At 41.8% G+C, this 18,958-nt stretch overlaps 1 protein-coding gene across 2 annotated transcripts in view; it reads left to right on the top strand.

The window, feature by feature from the left end:
• PLAAT5 (phospholipase A and acyltransferase 5) overlaps positions 1-16,108 on the top strand; it is a 31,380-nt gene extending 15,272 nt beyond the window's left edge. For both annotated transcript variants that reach the window (XM_030917438.1, XM_010376602.2), the window contains exons 4-6: positions 8,747-8,855; positions 10,849-11,111; positions 13,914-16,108. In XM_030917438.1, coding sequence (XP_030773298.1) covers positions 8,747-8,855; positions 10,849-11,111; positions 13,914-13,970 — 429 coding nt within the window. In that variant the 3' untranslated portion in view covers positions 13,971-16,108. The remainder of the gene's footprint in view (positions 1-8,746; positions 8,856-10,848; positions 11,112-13,913) is intronic.
• Positions 16,109-18,958: the final 2,850 nt, after the last annotated feature.

Genomic DNA, 18,958 nt, shown 5'->3' with positions numbered 1-18,958 from the left:
ATATTTTTTCCTTTTTCTCTTAACTAATTTAAAAGACAAAAGTTTGTATAAAGCAATATTTGTAACACTGTCTTTGGTTTATAACATATATGGATGTAATATATCTGACAATAACATAAAGGAGGGAAGGAATGGAGCTAATTTTAAGTTTCCATATTCTACAGGAATTAAGTTAGTATTAATCTAAAATAGATAGCAATAAGTCAAGATGCATATTGGAATCTTTAGAGCAACCACAAGGAAACAATTAAAAATGTTATTAAAAAGTTAACAGAGGAATGAAAATGATCATTAGAAAATACGTATTTGATACAAAAAAGAAGGCAAAAGAGGAACAGCGGAACAAAAAAGACGGATACAGCGGGAAAAAAGAAGACTGATAACAAATTACAGTCATAAATCCAACTTTATTAATGGTAACATTAAATGTGAATGAATTAAACACACCAAAAAAAGGCAGAGATCATATGACTTAACAAGATCCAGTTAAATGCCATCCACAAGAGACACACTTTAGATCTAAAGTCACAAATAGGTTGATGTAAACAGTGGCTATAGCAGGAGTGGTTGTACTAATATCAGACAAAATAGACTTTAAGAGAAGAGATATTCTTAGAAAAAAGTGGGGTCATTCTATAATGACAAAAGGTTAATTCATCAGGAAGATATAACAATTATAAACATATACATATCCAACAAAATAATCCCAAAAAGTATGAAGCAAAAACTGATAGAAATAAAGGGATAAATTGGGAATTCAGAAATAATAGTTGGGAAACTTCAATACCCCACTCTCAGTAGTGGATAGAACAACTAGACAGAAAATCAGTGAGCAGATAGAAGATGTAAGCAACTCACTGACGTGACTAACTGACGTTCATAAAACATTTCACTCAACAACAGAATACATATTCTTCTCCAGCACACATGAATGTTTTCCAGGATAGACCCTCTTCTAGGCCATAAAGTAAGTCTCAGTAAATTTGAAGGGATTGAAATTCTGCAAAATATTTTATTTGATCACATGAAATTAAATTAGAAATTAATAACAAAGTGATATTTTGGGAAATTCACAAGTATTTGGAAATTAAACAACATACATCTAAATAATGTCAAAAAAGGAACAAGGAAGTTAGAAAATATTTTGAGCTGAGTGAAAATGAAAATAGAACTTATCAATTTTATGAGATGCAGCTGAAGTGCTTAGAGGAAATTTTATAGCTGCAAATTCCTGTATTAGAAAGAAAAAAAAATCTCAAAATCAATAATCTAAGTTCCTACCTTAAGAAACTAGGGAAACAAAGCAAACTAAAACCAAAACAAGCAGAAGTAAGAAAATGATAACTACTGGAATAGAAATCAATGAAATAGAAAACAGAAATCAATAAAACGAATGAAGCCAAAAGATAGTATTTTGGAAAGGCAAAACAGACAAACTTTTAGCTACACTAACCAAGAAAAAAAGAGCACTCAAATTGCCAAAATTGGGAATGTAAGGAGGCTCACTGTCAATCTTATAGACATAAAAGGGAATACTGTGAAAAACTGTAAGCAAACAAATTAGACAACTGAGATGAACTGGGTAAGTCCTAGAAAGACATGAATTATAAAACTGGCCAAGAAAAACTAGAAAATCTAAATTGAATTAGTAAATAAAAATCTTTTCACAAAGAAAATCTCATGCCCAGATGGCTTTGCTCAAGAATTCTACCATGCATTTAAATAAGAAAAATTACCAATCTTTCACAAACTCTTTCTGAAAATAGAGGAAGAAATGCTTCCCAACTCATTCTGTGAGGCCAGTATTACCTTGATACCAAAGCCAAGATATCTCAAAAAAAGAAAACTACAAGACTAATATCTCTTATGAATATACATGTAAAAACCCTCAGAACAATGCTAGCAAGCTGAATCCAGTATGTATATAAAAAGGATTATACACAATGACTTAAGATTTGTCCCAGAAATGCAAGTTTGGTATAATACCCCAAAATCAGTTAATGTAATATAGCAGGGCGGGGCGCTGTGGCGCATGCCTGTAATCCTCGCACTTTGGGAGGTGGAGGCTGGCAGATCACTTGAGGTCAGGAGTTTGAGACCAGCCTAGTCAACAAGGTGAAGCAAACCAAAAAATTACCCGGGAGTGGTGACACATGCCTGTAGTCCCAGCTACTCGGGAGGCTGAGGCACGAGAATCACTTGAACCCAGGAGATGGAGGTTGCAGTGAGCCAAGATTGCGCCACTGCACTCCAGCCTGGGCAACAGAGTGAGACTTCCTCTCAAAAAAAAAAAAAAAAAAAAGTTACATATCATGTTAATAAAGGATAAAAATCATATGTCATATCAATACCTCTGGAAAAAGCATTTGACAAAATCTGCCATTCATGATAAAAAACATTCTCTTGACCTCCGTTAAAGGGAGTTTCCTCAACCTGAAAAGGGCACCTTGGAAAAATTTGTAACTAACATATTTAATGGTAAGAGACTAGATCTAACAAGGCAACGATCCCCACTCTCATCACATGTATTCAATGTATGTAGAAAATCCTAAGGAATCAATCACATACAAGTGTACTTCAGACATATTGTGGGTTTGGTTCTAGACCATCACAATAAAACGAATATTGCAAGAAAGTGAGTCATAACATGAAAGTTATGCTTATATTATTCTGTAGCCTATTAAGTTTGCAATAGCATTACATGTAAAAAAGTACGTGCTTTAATTAAAAATACTGTATTGCTAAAAAAATGCTAGCAAAGCGAGCACATGCTGTTTGAAAAAAGGCACCAATTGACTTACTGATGCATGGTTGTCACAAACCTCTAACCTGTAAAAAATGAAATTATCTGTGAAGCACAATAAAGCAAAGCACAATAAAATGAGACATGCCTGTACTTACAAAACTATTATAATTTTTTTTTTTTTTTTTTTTTTTGAGACAGAGTCTTGCTCTGTCACCCATGCTGGAGTGCAGTGGTGCAGTGGCACCATCTCAGCTCACTTCCACTTCCGCCTTCCAGGTTGAAGCGATTCTCGTGCCTCAGCCTCCCAAGTAACTAAGACTACAGGCGTGCACCACCACTCCTGGCTAATTTTTTTTTTGTATTATTATTATTATTTTTTTATTATTATACTTTAAGTTCTAGGGTACATGGGCACAATGTGCAGGTTTGTTACTTGTGTATACATGTGCCATGTTGGTGTGCTGCACCCATCAACTTGTCCTTTACATTAGATATATCTCCTAATGCTATCCCCACCCCCTCTCCTCCCTGCAATAGGCCCTGGTGTGTGATGTTCCCCTTTCTGTGTCCAAGTGATCTCATTGTTCAATTCCCACCTATGAGTGAGAACATGTGGTGTTTGGTTTTCTGTTCTTGTGATAGTTTGCTGAGAATGATGGTTTCCAGCTGCATCCGTGTCCCTACAAAAGACACAAACTCATCCTTTTTTATGGCTGCATAGTATTCCATGGTGTATATGTGCCACATTTTCTTAATCCAGTGTGTCACTGATGGACATTTGGGTTGATTCCAAGTCTTTGCTATTGTGAATAGTGCTGCAATAAACATGCGTGTGCATGTGTCTTTATAGCAGCATGATTTATAATCCCTTTGGGTATATCCCCAGAAATGGGATGGCTGGGTCAAATGGTATTTCTAGTTCTAGATCCTTGAGGAATCGCCACACTGTTTTCCACAATGGTTGAACTAGTTTACAATCCCACCAACAGTGTAAAAGAGTTCCTATTTCTCCACATCCTCTCCAGCACCTGTTGTTTCATGACTTTTTAATGCTTGCCATTCTAACTGGTGTGAGATGGTATCTCATTGTGGTTTTGATTTGCATTTCTCTGATGGCGAGTGATGATGAGCATTTTTTCATGTGTCTGTTGGCTGTATGAATGTCTTCTTTTGAGAAGTGTCTTTTCATATCCTTTGACCACTTTTTATCAAAAAGTTTTTTTGTTTGTTTTTTTCTTGTAAATTTGATTGAGTTCTTTATAGGTTCTGGATATTAGCCCTTTGTCAGATGAGTAGATTGCAAAAATTTTCTCCCATTCTGTAGGTTGTCTGTTCACTCTGATGGTAGTTGGGGTTTCACTATGTTGCCCACGCTGGTCTTGAATTCCTTGCCTCAAGTGATCCGCCCACCTTGGCCTCCCAAAGTGCTGGGATTACAGGCATGAGCCACTGCGCCTGGGCCACAAAACCATTAGCATTAATAAATATGTTCAGCAAAACTGCAGGATACAAGGCTAATGTTCAAAAATCAATGGAATTTCTGTATATTACAAGTGAACTATCTGAAAATGAAATTAAGAAAATAATTCCATTCATCATAGCATAAAAATACTCAGGAATAACTTTAACAAAAATGTTAGGCTACAAAACATTGGTAAGGGAGATTGAAGATTTAAGTACACAAAACAAATTCCATGTTTGTGGGTTGCAAAATATCTGTAATCTTAAGGTGGCAGTCTTCACCAAATCGATCTACAGATTAAACACAATCCCTGTCAAAATATTTTTTTTGATATCCATTGATGAAGCGATCCTAAAATTTACATGGAAAGACAAAGGACCTGAGATAGCCAAAGTGATATTGAAAAAGAACAATGTTGGTTAGGTAAAATTTGGTGCCTCCATATAATGAATGGAGTAACTGACACATGCTGCAGCAAGCATGAATCTCAGTGGCATTATGCTGCTCATGTAAATTCAGCTTGCTCTCTCTAATGTCTGTGTGTGTGGATGTAGGATTATTTACTTAACTGGTGCTTATTAATGGCTGTTTGGGCTGTTTCTTTCTTTTTTTCTTCAGCTTTTAAGTTCTGGGGTACATGTGCAGGATGTGCAGGTTTGTTACATAGGTAAAATTGTGCTATGGTGGTTTGTGCACAGATCAACCCATCATCTTGGTATTAAGCCCAGCATCATTCACTATTGTTCCTGATGCTTTCCCTCTTCCAACCCTCACCCCAACAGGCCCCACTGTGTGGTGTTCCTCTTCCTGTGTGTCCACGTGTTCTCATCATTCAGCTCTCACTTGTAAGTGAGAACATGCGGTGTTTGGTTTTCTGTTCCTGTGGTAGTTTGCTGAGGATAATGGCTTCCAGCTCCAACCATGTCTCTGCAAAGGACATGCTCTCATCCTTTTTATGGTTGCATAGAATTTCACATTTTCTTTATCCAGCCTATTAATATTTTTTTAAAACAGTTTTGTTTAAAAAATTAAGTTCACCTGTAATCTTAAATCAGAATTTCAAAATGTACTGCATTTAAAATGATTTACTACTAAAATTCAAAATGTTTTTCTCTCACTATCATGTAGAAGAATGTTACTCTGAATACCTACCTCTTGCTTCACTCAAACCATGTTATAAGTCAACCACAAGGAGCCTCTTCACTTAGATTTTCATTGCACACCTTGCATTTCAATGTCCTTACTCTTCCATGGAAAAGGTCATAAATCATGCCCACCTGATGAAAACGAATCTCTCATAGATCTGATGCAACAATCATGGATCACGTACTTTCACATAAACAGTGGGAATGAAGGAACAGCATGAACTAATTTGAGAATTAAATGACATTTGCTTTCAACCAACTATAATTTTTTCAAGGGAAAACGAATACTTTCTAATTATAACTCTTCAAAAAAGTCTTGTTTCTTGTAAAGTTATATACAAAAAAGCCTGACAGTTTTAGCTTTCAATTATTTTCCGTACTCTATACTCTGATTTAGTGTAATGTATGAAGTGTTGGTACCTTAGTTCTTTCCACGTGAATCCTCTGATGTTTACAGAGACTTAATGTTTGATAAAATATGTTTTTCACATTTACTGCATCTGCAAAAGTATCTTTTAGTATGATCTCTCTGGCATTCTCCACGCTGGAGTTTTTAAACAAATGTGTTTCTACATTCATTACGTCTGTAGGGTTTCTTTGCAACATCAATTCTCTGATACTCAACAAGGTTTGAACAACTGCTTTGGTGTTTTCCTCTGGTATAAAATGTGTACAATAAGGTTTGTAATACAAGTAAAGATACTACAATCCTCTTTATATATGTAATGTTTTTCTTCAAAATAAATACTCTTATTCACTTTAAAGGCTTATATTTTCTGAAAGTTTTTTTTTAACAGTAATTACATTTATAATGGTTTCATGAAGTATGAATTCTCTGATTTTGAGTAAGATGTGAGCAGATAGCAATGGCTTTTCCACATTCTTTATATCTGTACAATTTTTCTAAAGTATAAATGCTTTCCTCTGCAATAAGGCATGAACATTAATTAAAAGTTTTACCATGTTATTTATATCTGTAGGGGTTTTCTTCAGTATGAATTATCTTACATACAGTAAGGTGTGACAACCACTTAAAGTCTTTGCCGCGTTCACATTTCGAGGATTTCTCACCAATATCATTTATGTTTAGAAAGGTATGAGGTGTGGTTAAAAGCTTTTCCACATTTTTCAGATTTGTTGAGTGTCTCTCCGGTATCAATTATCTTACATTTGAGGACCGTTAAAATGCTTTGCCATATTCAATCACAGGGTTTCTCTCCAGTATGAATCTCTTACGTATAATAAGAGTTGAAGACTGGTTAAAAGCTTTCCCATATTCTTTGCATTTGGAGGGTTTTTCTCCAGTACGAATTATCTTATGTTTAGTAAGGCTTGAGATGCACTTAAAAGGCTTTGTCACACCCTTTACATTTGCAGGGTTTCTCCCTAGTATGACTTCTCTCATGTTCATTACGGTTTGAAGACCAGTTAAAGGTTTTGGTATATTCTTCACATTTGTAGGGTTTCTCTCCACTACGAATTCTCTCATGTTTAATAAGAGTTGAGTAATGGTTAAAGGCTTTGCCACATTCTTCACATTTGTTGGAGTTCTCTCCAGTGTGAATTATCTTATGTGTAATAAAGGTTAACAACTGGTTGAAGGTTTTGCCACATTCTTCACAATGGTGGGGATTCTCTCCAGTGCAAATTATCTTATGTTTAGTAAGGGCTCAGGACTGGTTAAAGGCTTTGCCACATTCTTCACATCTGTAGGAATTCTGTCTAGTATGACTTCTCTGATGTTGAGTTAGGCGTGAAAGCATGTGAAATAATTTGCCACATTCTTTTTTTTTTTTTTTTTTTTTTTTTGAGATGGAGTCTTGCTCTGTCGCCCAGTCTGGAGTGCAGTGGCGTGATCTCGGCTCACCGCAACTTCCACCTCCCAGGTTCAAGCCATTCTCCTACCTCAGCCTCCTGAATAGCTGGAACTATGGGTGCATGCCACCAAGCCTGGCTAATTTTTTTTGTATTTTTAGTAGAGATGGGGTTTCACCATGCTGGTCAGGCTGGTCTCAAACTCCTGACCTCAGGTGATCCACCCACCTCGCCCTCCCAAAGTGCTAGTATTACGGGTGTGAGCTACGGCACCTGGCCAATTTGCCATATTCTTTACATTTGAAGGGTTTCTCTCCAGTGTGTCATGTCTTATGTCTATTTGAATTCGAAAATTTGCTAGAGACTTTCACATATGTACTGCATTAAAATATTTTGCTCTGAGTAGTCGACAAATTAATGACATTAATGACGTTAATTAAGTCCATTATGACCTTTGTGCACTTTGCACTCACCCACACTTTTATAGCCTTTCCTTAATTGTAAATTTGCATGCTTACATTTTCCATATCTGTTTAGTATCACGTTTGGGAATGAGTCTTTTATACCCTGTTCTGGCCAAGGGTCTTGGGTGAAATGAGAACATGTAACTGGGTGTTTCTCTACCATCTTGTGTCTCTCCATATTCCAGGGCTCTTTTCTTTGCTCCAAGTAGGTGATCAGGTCTGGTTTAGAGACAGCAATACCATTTCTAGGCTTCCAGGGGGTCCTAACATCTTAACTATGGATTTCCAAAGACCTGCAGGTCACAGGGCCCCAGAAGCTGGGCCTCCAGGAGGTGATAACACAGCAGTGAAGGTGAGACCTGGAGCTCTGGCCAGAGATTTCTTAAAAAGATGGATGCTCATCATATTTACAACTCTATGCCTACCTTTTCATGTATATTCTCATTCTGTCTCTACCTGTCACACACACACACACACACAAAATAATAGAGAAGTTTGCAATTGCTGGGCAAGCAGGACTGAAGGGGCTATTAGCAACTGGTGGTGTGGGTGTACAGAGGATGGGGGCACCCTCTGGGCTTCAGGTGGGTCATGTGGGGGCCCTGCAGAGGGAATCAGGGTGCCAGCAGAGGCAGGAGGCCTTGAGGATCCTGGGTCTGAGGTAGAACTCTACTAGATGTCCACACACCACACTACTGACCATCATCCTGCCCACCCCTGGCCAGAAACTGCAGGAGAGCCTCTTGATCTTGCAATGTCCCTCCAGCACCCTCTACTGAGAAGGTTTAACATCTTACTTGCTTTAAGGAAGAAATGCTTAAAGAAGTTTAGTCATCTATCACAGGGTATATATTGGAGGGTACATTCACAGCTGAGAGGCAATACATTGATAACTGGCACAGGTATCCTTGATGGCTTTAGTAATGTGAGTGGTGGTAGGAGAGGAGGGGACTTCTTTGGTCCTCAGTGTGAAGAGAAATGTCTTTAGCTTGGGTTTCTGTGAAGCGATGAACCACACTGAGGGGACCTTTAGGCTGAGCTGTACCTGATCCTAAGACAAGGTCTCTGGAATTCCTTGGGCATGTGCCATGTATCTTTTATTTTTCCATTATAGGGAAAACCAAGACCCAGACCTGGAGACCTGATTGAGATTTTTCGAATTGGCTATGAGCACTGGGCCATCTATGTAGAAGATGATTGCGTGGTCCATCTGGCTCCCCCGAGTAAGAGTGAATAGTATATTGAAATACTGATATTGAAGTTAGCCAAGTAAATAGAAGCACCGTTCATCACTGTGTTCCTCAGTTTTTGCCATTCTTTAGCAACGGGACCCCTTGAAGCATGACTGGACCGTTGTTTACTGTGACAGAGCTTGGTCTCTCTTCACCAAAAACCACCAAGTGTCCAGGCCTAAGAGTGATACAAGTGTGAAGAGCGTGGCCCAAGTTCCCTGACCTCCTGGAGGGCCCTTTGTTGAAAAACACACGTTTTAGAACTTGAACTCCATTTTGTACTGACAAGAGTTGAGCATCTGTCCTCACCTTTCTGAGGATTCCCCAAGGAGGGTGCAGATGCTCACATGTTCTGATCATCATTTGTTTTCTATAGTCCTCAAACACTGCATCTGGCTTCTTGATCACCTTTGGCACCTTTGTCCTCACCTTGTCTCCCTGCCGTTCCAACACGCTCCGTGCTGTTTCACCCTCCATGTAGATAGAGCCCTCTTTTCATCTCTCACAGCTGTCTTAACATATGGCTGAGATTCAATTTGTGTTCATTAAATCTTAGTGGAGATTTGATGGGGGAGGAGGTGATGACAGTAGAGGGAGATTACAGCAAAATGGGAAACAACTGAAAAACTGGGTGTCTAGAACCGCTGGTCACAATGGTTGTCTCAGGAGATGAGGCCTGATGAGGGCTGGGGTGTGGGAGAGGAAGGGGTAGGGGGACCCTGATGAATACCCTTGAATGCCCTTTGAATGCTGTCTCCTGTGCAGGTATTGCCAGTTCAAAGTTGAATTACAGAAGGGCACTATACCAAAGGCCTTTGGTCCCAACTTGTTCTCAGCTGTCATCTCTGTGTCCTGTCCTCTTCCTCTGGCCCCGTCTCTCACCATGCTGGGATGTCCCATGGAGCAGAGACCCTTTCTCATTGCCTCTCTTCTCTGCCCCATCCGCTCGTACCCTTCCCGCTTCTTGTCTCAGAACCTACTCCAAGAATGTGATAATTCATCTCTTCTTTCCAGACTAAGTCCAGGAGTTTCCCTCTTGTGCAACCACAGAGATACTTATCAGTTATATCTTCCCCTACTCCTATCTTGCTCTCTCTGAAAATAAATTCTGCCATTTCTGCTCCTGAATGCTCAATTATCTACTACCAGCTTTTATAAAATCAGCAGATTTTCTTCAAATTTGTAAGAAAAGATCATGGAGCATCTCTTGCCCTTGGACAGCTTATAAAGGGAAGGGTATAGACATTTGCATGTCGACACGGTTGTAGCAGAAAAACAGTACTGGCTTTAAATGACTATCCACCTGGCTTTGGGCAGGTTCCTGACCCTCTTCAAGTCTCTGTCTCGTCTAAGGGCTGAATATGATAATGTAGCAGCTTTCAAACATTTCTCTTTTCAAAGCTGTGGAACCCCGTTTTCAAACATACCCTTAATGGGAATCCCCGTATTTGAGTACAGGTAACAGTCAAGTGGCTGTAGGTGGAAGCTGGCAGGAGCAGTTGCCATTCAGAGCCCTGCTTGGCTGGCTTCCCCTGTGCCCCTGTGGCAGCCCCAGAGGGAGGTGTGTCATGGAACCACCATAATCATGTATGTGATAGTCCTTTACCCAGGAGCTGACACATAGAGAATCCTCTTTACATGTTTGTGACGATTACTGAAGTCTGCTTAGGAAATGAAACTCAAATCCTAGGACTTGGGCAGGTCAGTGCAACACAATCAGGGACCACATGGGAAGGTGCTGCAAGAGTTTAATGACAAAGAGACTCCTGTGCGGGTTGAGAGCAGGGAGTGAGGCGCAGGGCAAAGGGCTTCTCAGGAAAGTTGATTCTCTGCGGTTCTTTGACTCCAACTCCCCCTCTTCTGTCACCCTTCTCCTGATGGTGCCAATGAGACCCCAGGGGAAGCAGCTTACTCAGAGCCTTAGACTGTGCTCTGCTCTGCTCCTCCTTGCACTTCCCAACCTCTGTTTGTCTTTGGTCTCCAGGTGAGGAGTTTGAGGTGGGCAGCATTACTTCTATCTTTAGCAATCGGGCTGTGGTGAAATACAGTCGTCTGGAGGATGTGCTGCATGGCTGCTCCTGGAAGGTCAATAACAAGCTAGATGGGACGTACCTGCCCCTGCCGGTGGACAAGATCATCCAGCGTACAAAAAAGATGGTCAACAAGATCGTGCAGTACAGCCTGATTGAAGGGAACTGTGAGCACTTTGTCAATGGCCTCAGATACGGCGTACCCCGGAGCCAGCAGGTGTGACCCCATTTGCTCTGATGATGGCTTCTTCCAGAGCTTTCTTGGGGTTTGTCATTTCATTAGTGATCAGAATGGTAATCAGTGCTTTCATTGTATTATTCGTTGTACTTGTAGGGCCTTCTATTTCTGCAGGACTTTATGGTTCAGGAGGTATTTTCACCTTTATTAACCCAGGGAGGAGAGAAAAGGCACCGGGCTAATAGTAAGACCACCGGTTGGAGCCCCAGCTCAACTATTAACTAGAGGGGTATCCTTGGTCAAGTCACTATATTTCTGAAAGCTTTTCTTTCTATTCTTTTTTTCCCCCTCTTTCTTTGGAGACAGAGTCTCACTCTGTCACCTAGGCTGGTGTGTAATGGCATAATCATGGCTCATTGCAACCACAACCTCCTGGGCTCAGGCAATCCTCCTGCCTTAGCCTCCTGAATAGCTGAGACTTCAGGCGTGCATCACCGCACCCGGATAATTTTAATTTTTTTATAGAGAGGCGGTTTTGCTATGTTGCCCAGGCTGGTCTTGAACTCCTCTGCTCAAGTGATCCTCCACTTCGGCCTCCCAAAGTGCTGGGATTACATGTGTGAGCCACCGTGCCTGGCCAAAGACCATTTCTTCCTTAACAAAGCAGGGATAAGCAGAAGCAGATACCTTGTTGCTAAAATTGTAAACTAGTACTTTGTGGGCCACATCTTGGATACACACACACACAATTTTTGTTTGAATTACCTACCAATATTAAAAATATAGAAATTTTATATAAAATTTTATATAAAAATATGTAGCTTCTCAGCTTCTCTCTCTCTCTCTCTTTTGAGACAGAGTTTTGCTCTGTCACCCAAGCTGGAGCGCAGTAGTGCAATCTCGGCTCACTGCAACCTCTGCCTCTTGGGTTCAATTCTTATGCCTCAGTCTCCCAAGTAGCTGGGATTACTAGGTGTGCACCACCATGTCCGGCTAATTTTTGTATTTTTAGTAGAGACGGGGTTTCGCCACGTTGGCCAGGCTGGTCTCGAATGCCTGACCTCAGGTGATCCGCCCGCCTCGGCCTCCCAAAGTGCTGGGATTACAGGCTTGAGCCACCGCGCTGGCCCTCGGCTTTTCTTTAACAGACAATTGATCAGGCCACTGGGCTGGCATTCCTACTTGCTGACACTCTGTAGGGACATGCTGTGGCTTTGCAGGGGATAAGCGGTAGGTGTGTCACCCACCTGCCTCACTCACATTACTCCCTGGCCTATACTGCATTTGGCTCTGTCATTTCCTCCCATATAGAGAAGTAATAAATTCATGTAGTTCAGTGCTTGTGAAAGAACTTTGAATCTTAAATATATGTAAAAACTTGAGCTGTTCATATTTTTTTTTTTTTTTTTTTTTTTTTGAGGCGGAGTCTCGCTCTGTCGCCCGGACTGGAGTGCAGTGGCCAGATTTCAGCTCACTGCAAGCTCCGCCTCCCGGGTTTACGCCATTCTCCTGCCTCAGCCTCCCGAGTAGCTGGGACTACAGGCGCCCGCCACCTCGCCCGACTAGTTTTTGTATTTTTAGTAGAGACGGGGTTTCACCGTGTTAGCCAGGATGGTCTCGATCTCCTGACCTCGTGATCCGCCCGTCTCGGCCTCCCAGAGTGCTGGGATTACAGGCTTGAGCCACCGCGCCCGGCCGAGCTGTTCATATTAATAGGTGATCCTTACTAAAACTCCATGAGATGAGCAGAGAAAGTATTTATCACCCCCCCCTCCCGCCCTTTTTTTTTTGAGACAGAGTCTCACTCTGTCACCCAGACTGGAGTGCAGTGGCACGATCTTGGCTCACTGCAACCTCTGCCTCCCAGGTTCAAGCGATTCTCCTGCCTCAGCCTCCCAAGTAGCTGGGACTACAGGTACGCGCCACCACGCCCAGCTAATTTTTGTATTTTTAGTAGAGACGGGGTTTCACCATGTTGGCCAGGATGGTCTCAATCTCTTGACCTCATGATTCACCCACCTCAGTCTCCCAAAGTGCTGGGATTACAGGCGTGAGCCACCACACCCGGCCTATTATCTCCCCCTTTAAAGAGATGAAAAAAATTAAGGATTAGAAGATAACACAATTGTTCTATTTTTGTCTATGTTTCTTCTGTTGTCTAAGCAGATTGGGCTCACATTCCAATGTTGGTCTCTGCTGCTGCCAGCCCATCCTCAGAGCATTGGCAGCCTCCCTGCTGTGCCCTTTACTTTCTGCACCTTCCTCCTCTCTGCTCTGCATCCTTTCCAGGCTGCACTCCATTCTTGTGAGGCTTTGCTCTAGAGTCAGGGGCTTGGTGGGCTCTGGTGTGAGAAACCTCCCATCCCATAAGAATTTGTACAAGAAGATCCCAAGGACTGAAGGCATTACAAGAAGTCCTCTGAAGAAGCTTGGGCCCAGGAGTCATGAGGCCCAAGAACCCAAGAGCTAAGTTTGGACACGAATTCACTGTACGGCTCTGTGCAAGTGAGTTCCGTTCCCTGGCTCTTGGATCCCCTATTTGTAGAATGAGGGCCTCAGTGACTGTGGTGCTGTGAGATCCTTTGCTTCTGAGCTCCACACTGGAAGCAGACCCTGGGCCAAATGGCACAGAGGGAGGAAGGAGTTGTCTCCAACAGTCCTGGCTTTTCTTGGTCTCTTGTCACTCTAGGAGTTTTGAAAATATAAGATAGCATGGACTGCTTCTTCTCTTGGGAATAGACACCAGGCAGGCTGGTTGCTGAATGTATGGTGGGGTAGAGGTAGGGAGGGTGCAAGCCTAGGATTGGTACCGATTGTCCTGTGAACTGATGTGCCTTGCAGGTAGAGCACGCCCTGATGGAAGGAGGAAGGCTGCTGGAGCAGTTATTTCAGCTGTAGTGGATAGCATAAAGCCCAAACCAATAACTGCCTGAAGGTGATGAGAACTCCAACTAGAGGAAGAGTTACTGACACAAGCAAAAAGAACATGCTTCCTTCCCTTGCCTTCTCTCAATGCCTCCGATTAAGAAAACTGTGAACTTCTGGAAGAATCTACAATGTATCCAATTACCCTTCCAGAAATACATCCAATATATACAAGCATAGACCCACAGACTCTCAGGATGGGAAGGATCTGGTATCTAGTGTGTATCTCTTATGCGCCAGGCACTGTGCTAGGCATTTCATATACTGATCTAATTTCACTCTCTTTGTAGGAAGAGACCTTGCTTGTTTCTTAGGCTGATCTTGGTCTCTGATGCTTGAATGCCATCAGAAACATCCCAGAAGCCTCTGCTTGAATATTTCCAGAAACGAAGATGTCTTTTTCCAGATGTTCTTTTTATTGAACTAAAATGCCTCTAGCTTCTTTCTATTTATGATAATCCTGCCCTTTTCAAGCCATAGTGTAGCCTCAGGGGAGGAGGACCTTAAGAAAAACTGTGATTCGCTATTCAGGGCTATTCAGTACCTTAATCTAGAAACACATATCCCAAGAAATATTTTCTTTTTAGAATTATACATCAACTTTATTCCTTATTGTTTAAAAATCATCTATCAAAAGTATCAATAAGACAATTTATCTTGCTTTTCTACCTCATAATTACCCTAAAAGGTGAAGTTTCTAGTCTCACTGATTTCAGATTAATATTTAAAATAATTTGATAAGTTTAATCAATTGAACTCTACTGTGCGAGTGAGGGAGAGAAAGGAGTTATTTTTGTGTTTTGAAGAATGTTGACAGGATGGAAGATCTGAAATTATGGCTGGGGATTGTAGTGACAGCTGGGAGCTGAAACCACCCAAAAAAAAAGCTAGAGAAGGGTTCTCTTTTGCCTCCAGAAATACCTAGAAAATATGAAGAATGTAGAAAAGAGCAAGATGGATCCCTCAAAGTGTTTCAGATAAGGTCCATTGGGATCTCCCATAAGCTTTTCTCCTATTTGGAGAAAATAGACTCCCATTGAAACTCTTCCAATTGTTTTACCCTCCATTCTTTTCTTAGCAATCTACATTCGATGACCTCCTGTTGCCCAGCACCGCAGTCTGGGTGTCTGACTTGGTCTTCCCTCTGCACTCATTTCTGTGAATCAAGACCAGGATGAAGCTGATATCCCTAGTTCCGCTTCCCCATTTCCTCTCACACTCCCCCGCCTGGTAATCCGTTGAGTTCCCAATACCTCTTCCTTCAGTCTCTATTCATTATATGGTCTAGGTTGAGACTTCCTTTGAAGCAGAACCTGAGTACCAGGAACTCATGTTTTATAAAGTGTATTTATTCCTCTTAGCTGCACACTGGCCCAGCCGTGTCTTAGTGAGCGCTTTAATTGGAAGGTGACTTTGAACTCATCGACCATATGAATCTTTCACCGAAACAAACTGGATGCTGTTTGATTAACAAAAAACTCCTCCACACCAAGGAGTGTTTAGTAACTTTTGCACAAAGGACTCATCCATCTCTTGCTTATGTTTGGGACAGAAAGACACTTCTCTGCCTTTTTACTGGTTTGAACCCAATGGGACAGAGACTCCTGGAAAGTTTCAGGGCTCATATTCACTTGTTCGTCCAAAAAATATTTTTGAGAGTCTCCCAAGTGCCAAACCCTGGCTACTCTCACCTTTGCCTGAGCCCATGAGCAGTAGTCTGGGGGCTGGGTGTGAGGAATTCTGAGTCAGCTGGGAAGACATAAGGCACAATGGACATGGGGCAAAGGTCACTTGTTGGACATTGGTCCCTTCCACTTCCAAGCTGTCCATCAGGCTGAGAGATCTGGAATGCTTACCCCACACTTTGAAGATGAGGAGGGGAGAGTTTCTTAAAGTGTGTGTGTTTCTCTTTTAATCTGTAGTGGCTTCTGCATTTTAAGGTAGAAACTGAAATCTCTTCTTTGAGTGGGACCACTCGGGTGAGGCTTCTTAGTCTTGCTGATATAATAAAGCACATGCCCACTCCTGATGGAGTGAAGAGGAGAAAATTCTAAGGCAAAGTAATCTGAATGCAAATGTTTCTGAGATTAGTTAAACGCGAGTCACTCGTTTGTGTGCTTATTTTTCACTTTTTGGGAATGGGTGGGTGATTGGGGCAGTGGCGGTCTTGGTTCACTTGGGCATGTCACATGGAGAATCAGAGAACTTGAAAGTGCTGCGTTCCTTAATGGTAGGGAGGCCCAGTACTAGTGACACATGAGCCAGGAGGGGCTGGCACAATCCAGTTATTTTGCTTAATGATAGAAAGAATGACTTCAGGAAATAAACATCTCTGCAGAGATTTTCACGGCCATAAAGGAATCTGGTTTTGCTGGCTAGGGGTGGAGAACATGTCAGCCAGAGATGCCAACTGAAAAAGGGGGAATGGATCCCACCATGGGGGCAGCAGAGCAGAGGCAGCAGGGAAAAAACAGAAGGGAGCCTTGGGTGACACCGGGAGTAGAAAGAAGCTACTCTCTAGTTCCCAGTTTTAAGTATTGTCTTATGCTCCCCTTTTGTTATCTTCAAGCTTTGTTATTGGCTGCTGTTCTTAGAGAATAAAAGGAGGAGTATGATTTGTGGTACCCAAAAAGTTTGTAGCTATGGAGAGAAGAGGCTCAGGACCAGAGGTGGTCCATAGGAAACAAGCAGACTAGAGAGGCACTATGTTGGTTGAAAATGTAAGCTACCTTTGGTATTCTCCGGAATACTTTGGGAAAGAACTGGATTTCCTGCAGTCATGCAGGAGGGGGACTTTGTCAAAGAAGGAAGATTTTAAAGGGAAGGGTGATTCCTGACTCTGTAGGACTTGGGTCCTTATAACACACATAGACAAGCACAGCACAAGGTGCATAGGGGCTGGATACATAGCATTCTGGTGATCATAGGACATTTTGATCTCCACACTGTTCCTCTAGAAACGTCTTATCACTTTAGGAGAACAATCAATGGTAATCCAAACTCTAAGAAGGCTATCTGAGCTACTTAAAGTTCTGTTCTCTCAAAGTTTCTGGTCGCATTATTTTCAAAGCTAACTTTCAGCTGGGCAGAATCTTTACTAGGAATCCAACTATTTACGAACCCCATGCTGCTGCTTCTTGGCAGAGAGCAAATGTGTATTTTTTTTTCCAGGAGTATGGTGGTATTTACTTTGTTTTAAAAATATTCTTGTTGGGGGTTCTGGCAAGATGGTCAAATAGGAACAGCTCCAGTCTGCAGCGCCCAGTGAGACCAATGCAGAAGGCGGGTGATTTCTGCATTTCCAACTGAGATACCCTGTTCATCTCATTGCGACTGTTAGGCAGTGGGTGCAGCCCACGGAAGGTGAGCAGAAGCAAGGTGGGGCATCACCTTACCCAGGAAGTGCAAGGAGCGGGGGGGCCTCCCTTTCCCAGCCAAGGGAAGCCATGAGGGACTGTGCTATCCAACCCAGATACTACGCTTTTCCCACAGCTTTTGCAATCCGCAGACCAGGAGATTCCATGGTGAGCCTACACCACCAGGGCCCTGGGTTTCAAGCACAAAACTGGGCGGCTGTTCGGGCAGACACCGAGCCAGCTGCAGGAATTTTTTTTTTCATACCCTGATGGTGCCTGGAACCCCAGTGAGTCAGAACCGTTCATTTATCTGGAAAGGATGCTGAAGCCAGGGAGCCAAGTAGCCTCACTCAGGAGGTCCCACTTCCATGGAGCCCAGCAAGCTATGAATCACTGGCTTGAAATTCCTGCTGCCAGCACAGCAGGAATTGACCTGGGATGTTGCCCTGGGATGATCGAACTAGCAGAAGACAAGAAAAAACTAACATCAGAGTGGAACTGAAGGAGATAGAGACACAAAAATCTCTTCAAATAATCAGTGAATCCAGAGGTGTTTTTTTTTTTAATTAATAGACTGCTAGCTAGACTAATAAAGAAGAGAGAATAATCAAATAGATACAATAAAAAATGATACAGAGGATATCACCACTGGTCCCACAGAAATACGAACTACCATCAGAGAAACTATAAATATCTTTATGCAAATAAACTAGAAAATCTAGAAAAAATTGATAAATTCCTGGACACATACACCCTCCAAAGACTAAACCAAGAAGAAGTTGAGTCCCTGAATAGACTGATAACAAGTTCTGAAATTGAGGCAGTAATTAATAGCCTATCAACCAAAAAAATCTCAGGACCAGATGGATTCACAGCCGAATTCTACCAGAGGTACAAAGAGGAGCTGGTACTATTCCTTCTGAAACTATTCTAAACAATAGAAAAAGAGGGATTCCTCCCTAACTCATTTTACGAGGCCAGCATCATCCTGATTCCAAAATCTGGCAGAGACACAACAAAAAAACATTTCAGGCCAATATCCCTGATGAACATTGATGCAAAAATCCTCAATAAAATACTGGCAAACCGAATCTAGCAGCACATCAAAAATGCTTATTCACCATAATCAAGTCGACTTCATCCCTGGGATGCAAGGCTGGTTCAACGTACACAAATCAATAAACATAATCCATCGTATAAACAGAACCAATTACAAACACCACATGATTATCTCAATAGATGCAGAAAAGGCTTTCGATAAAATTCAACACCGCTTCATGCTAATAACAATAAACCAGATATTGATGGAACATAGCTCAAAATAATAAGACCTATTTATGACAAACCCACAGCCAATATTGTACTGTCTTCTTTATGAGGGTTGGGGTGAGAATTCAGTCCAGGGAGGAAATAGAAAGCTATGGAACCTCAGAAACTCCTTAGTGCTAATCAGTCTTTTGGTACTGATGTAGCACAGAGACTGCCAACCTTGTGGCTGTGGCAGAACCTGCCTGGATAGTGAAACCTATCAGGAGGGCAGCTTTAATGTCTCGGGGAGCCCAGTCTGACACAACTGTAGTGGGAGCAAACTTTACCACCATCTCA

This window comes from Rhinopithecus roxellana, chromosome 15 (genome assembly GCF_007565055.1).
Source record: "Rhinopithecus roxellana isolate Shanxi Qingling chromosome 15, ASM756505v1, whole genome shotgun sequence".
Classification (NCBI taxonomy): domain Eukaryota; kingdom Metazoa; phylum Chordata; class Mammalia; order Primates; family Cercopithecidae; genus Rhinopithecus; species Rhinopithecus roxellana.
Note: the sequence above shows the minus strand (reverse complement) of the source record. Positions and strands in the feature narration are given on the sequence as shown.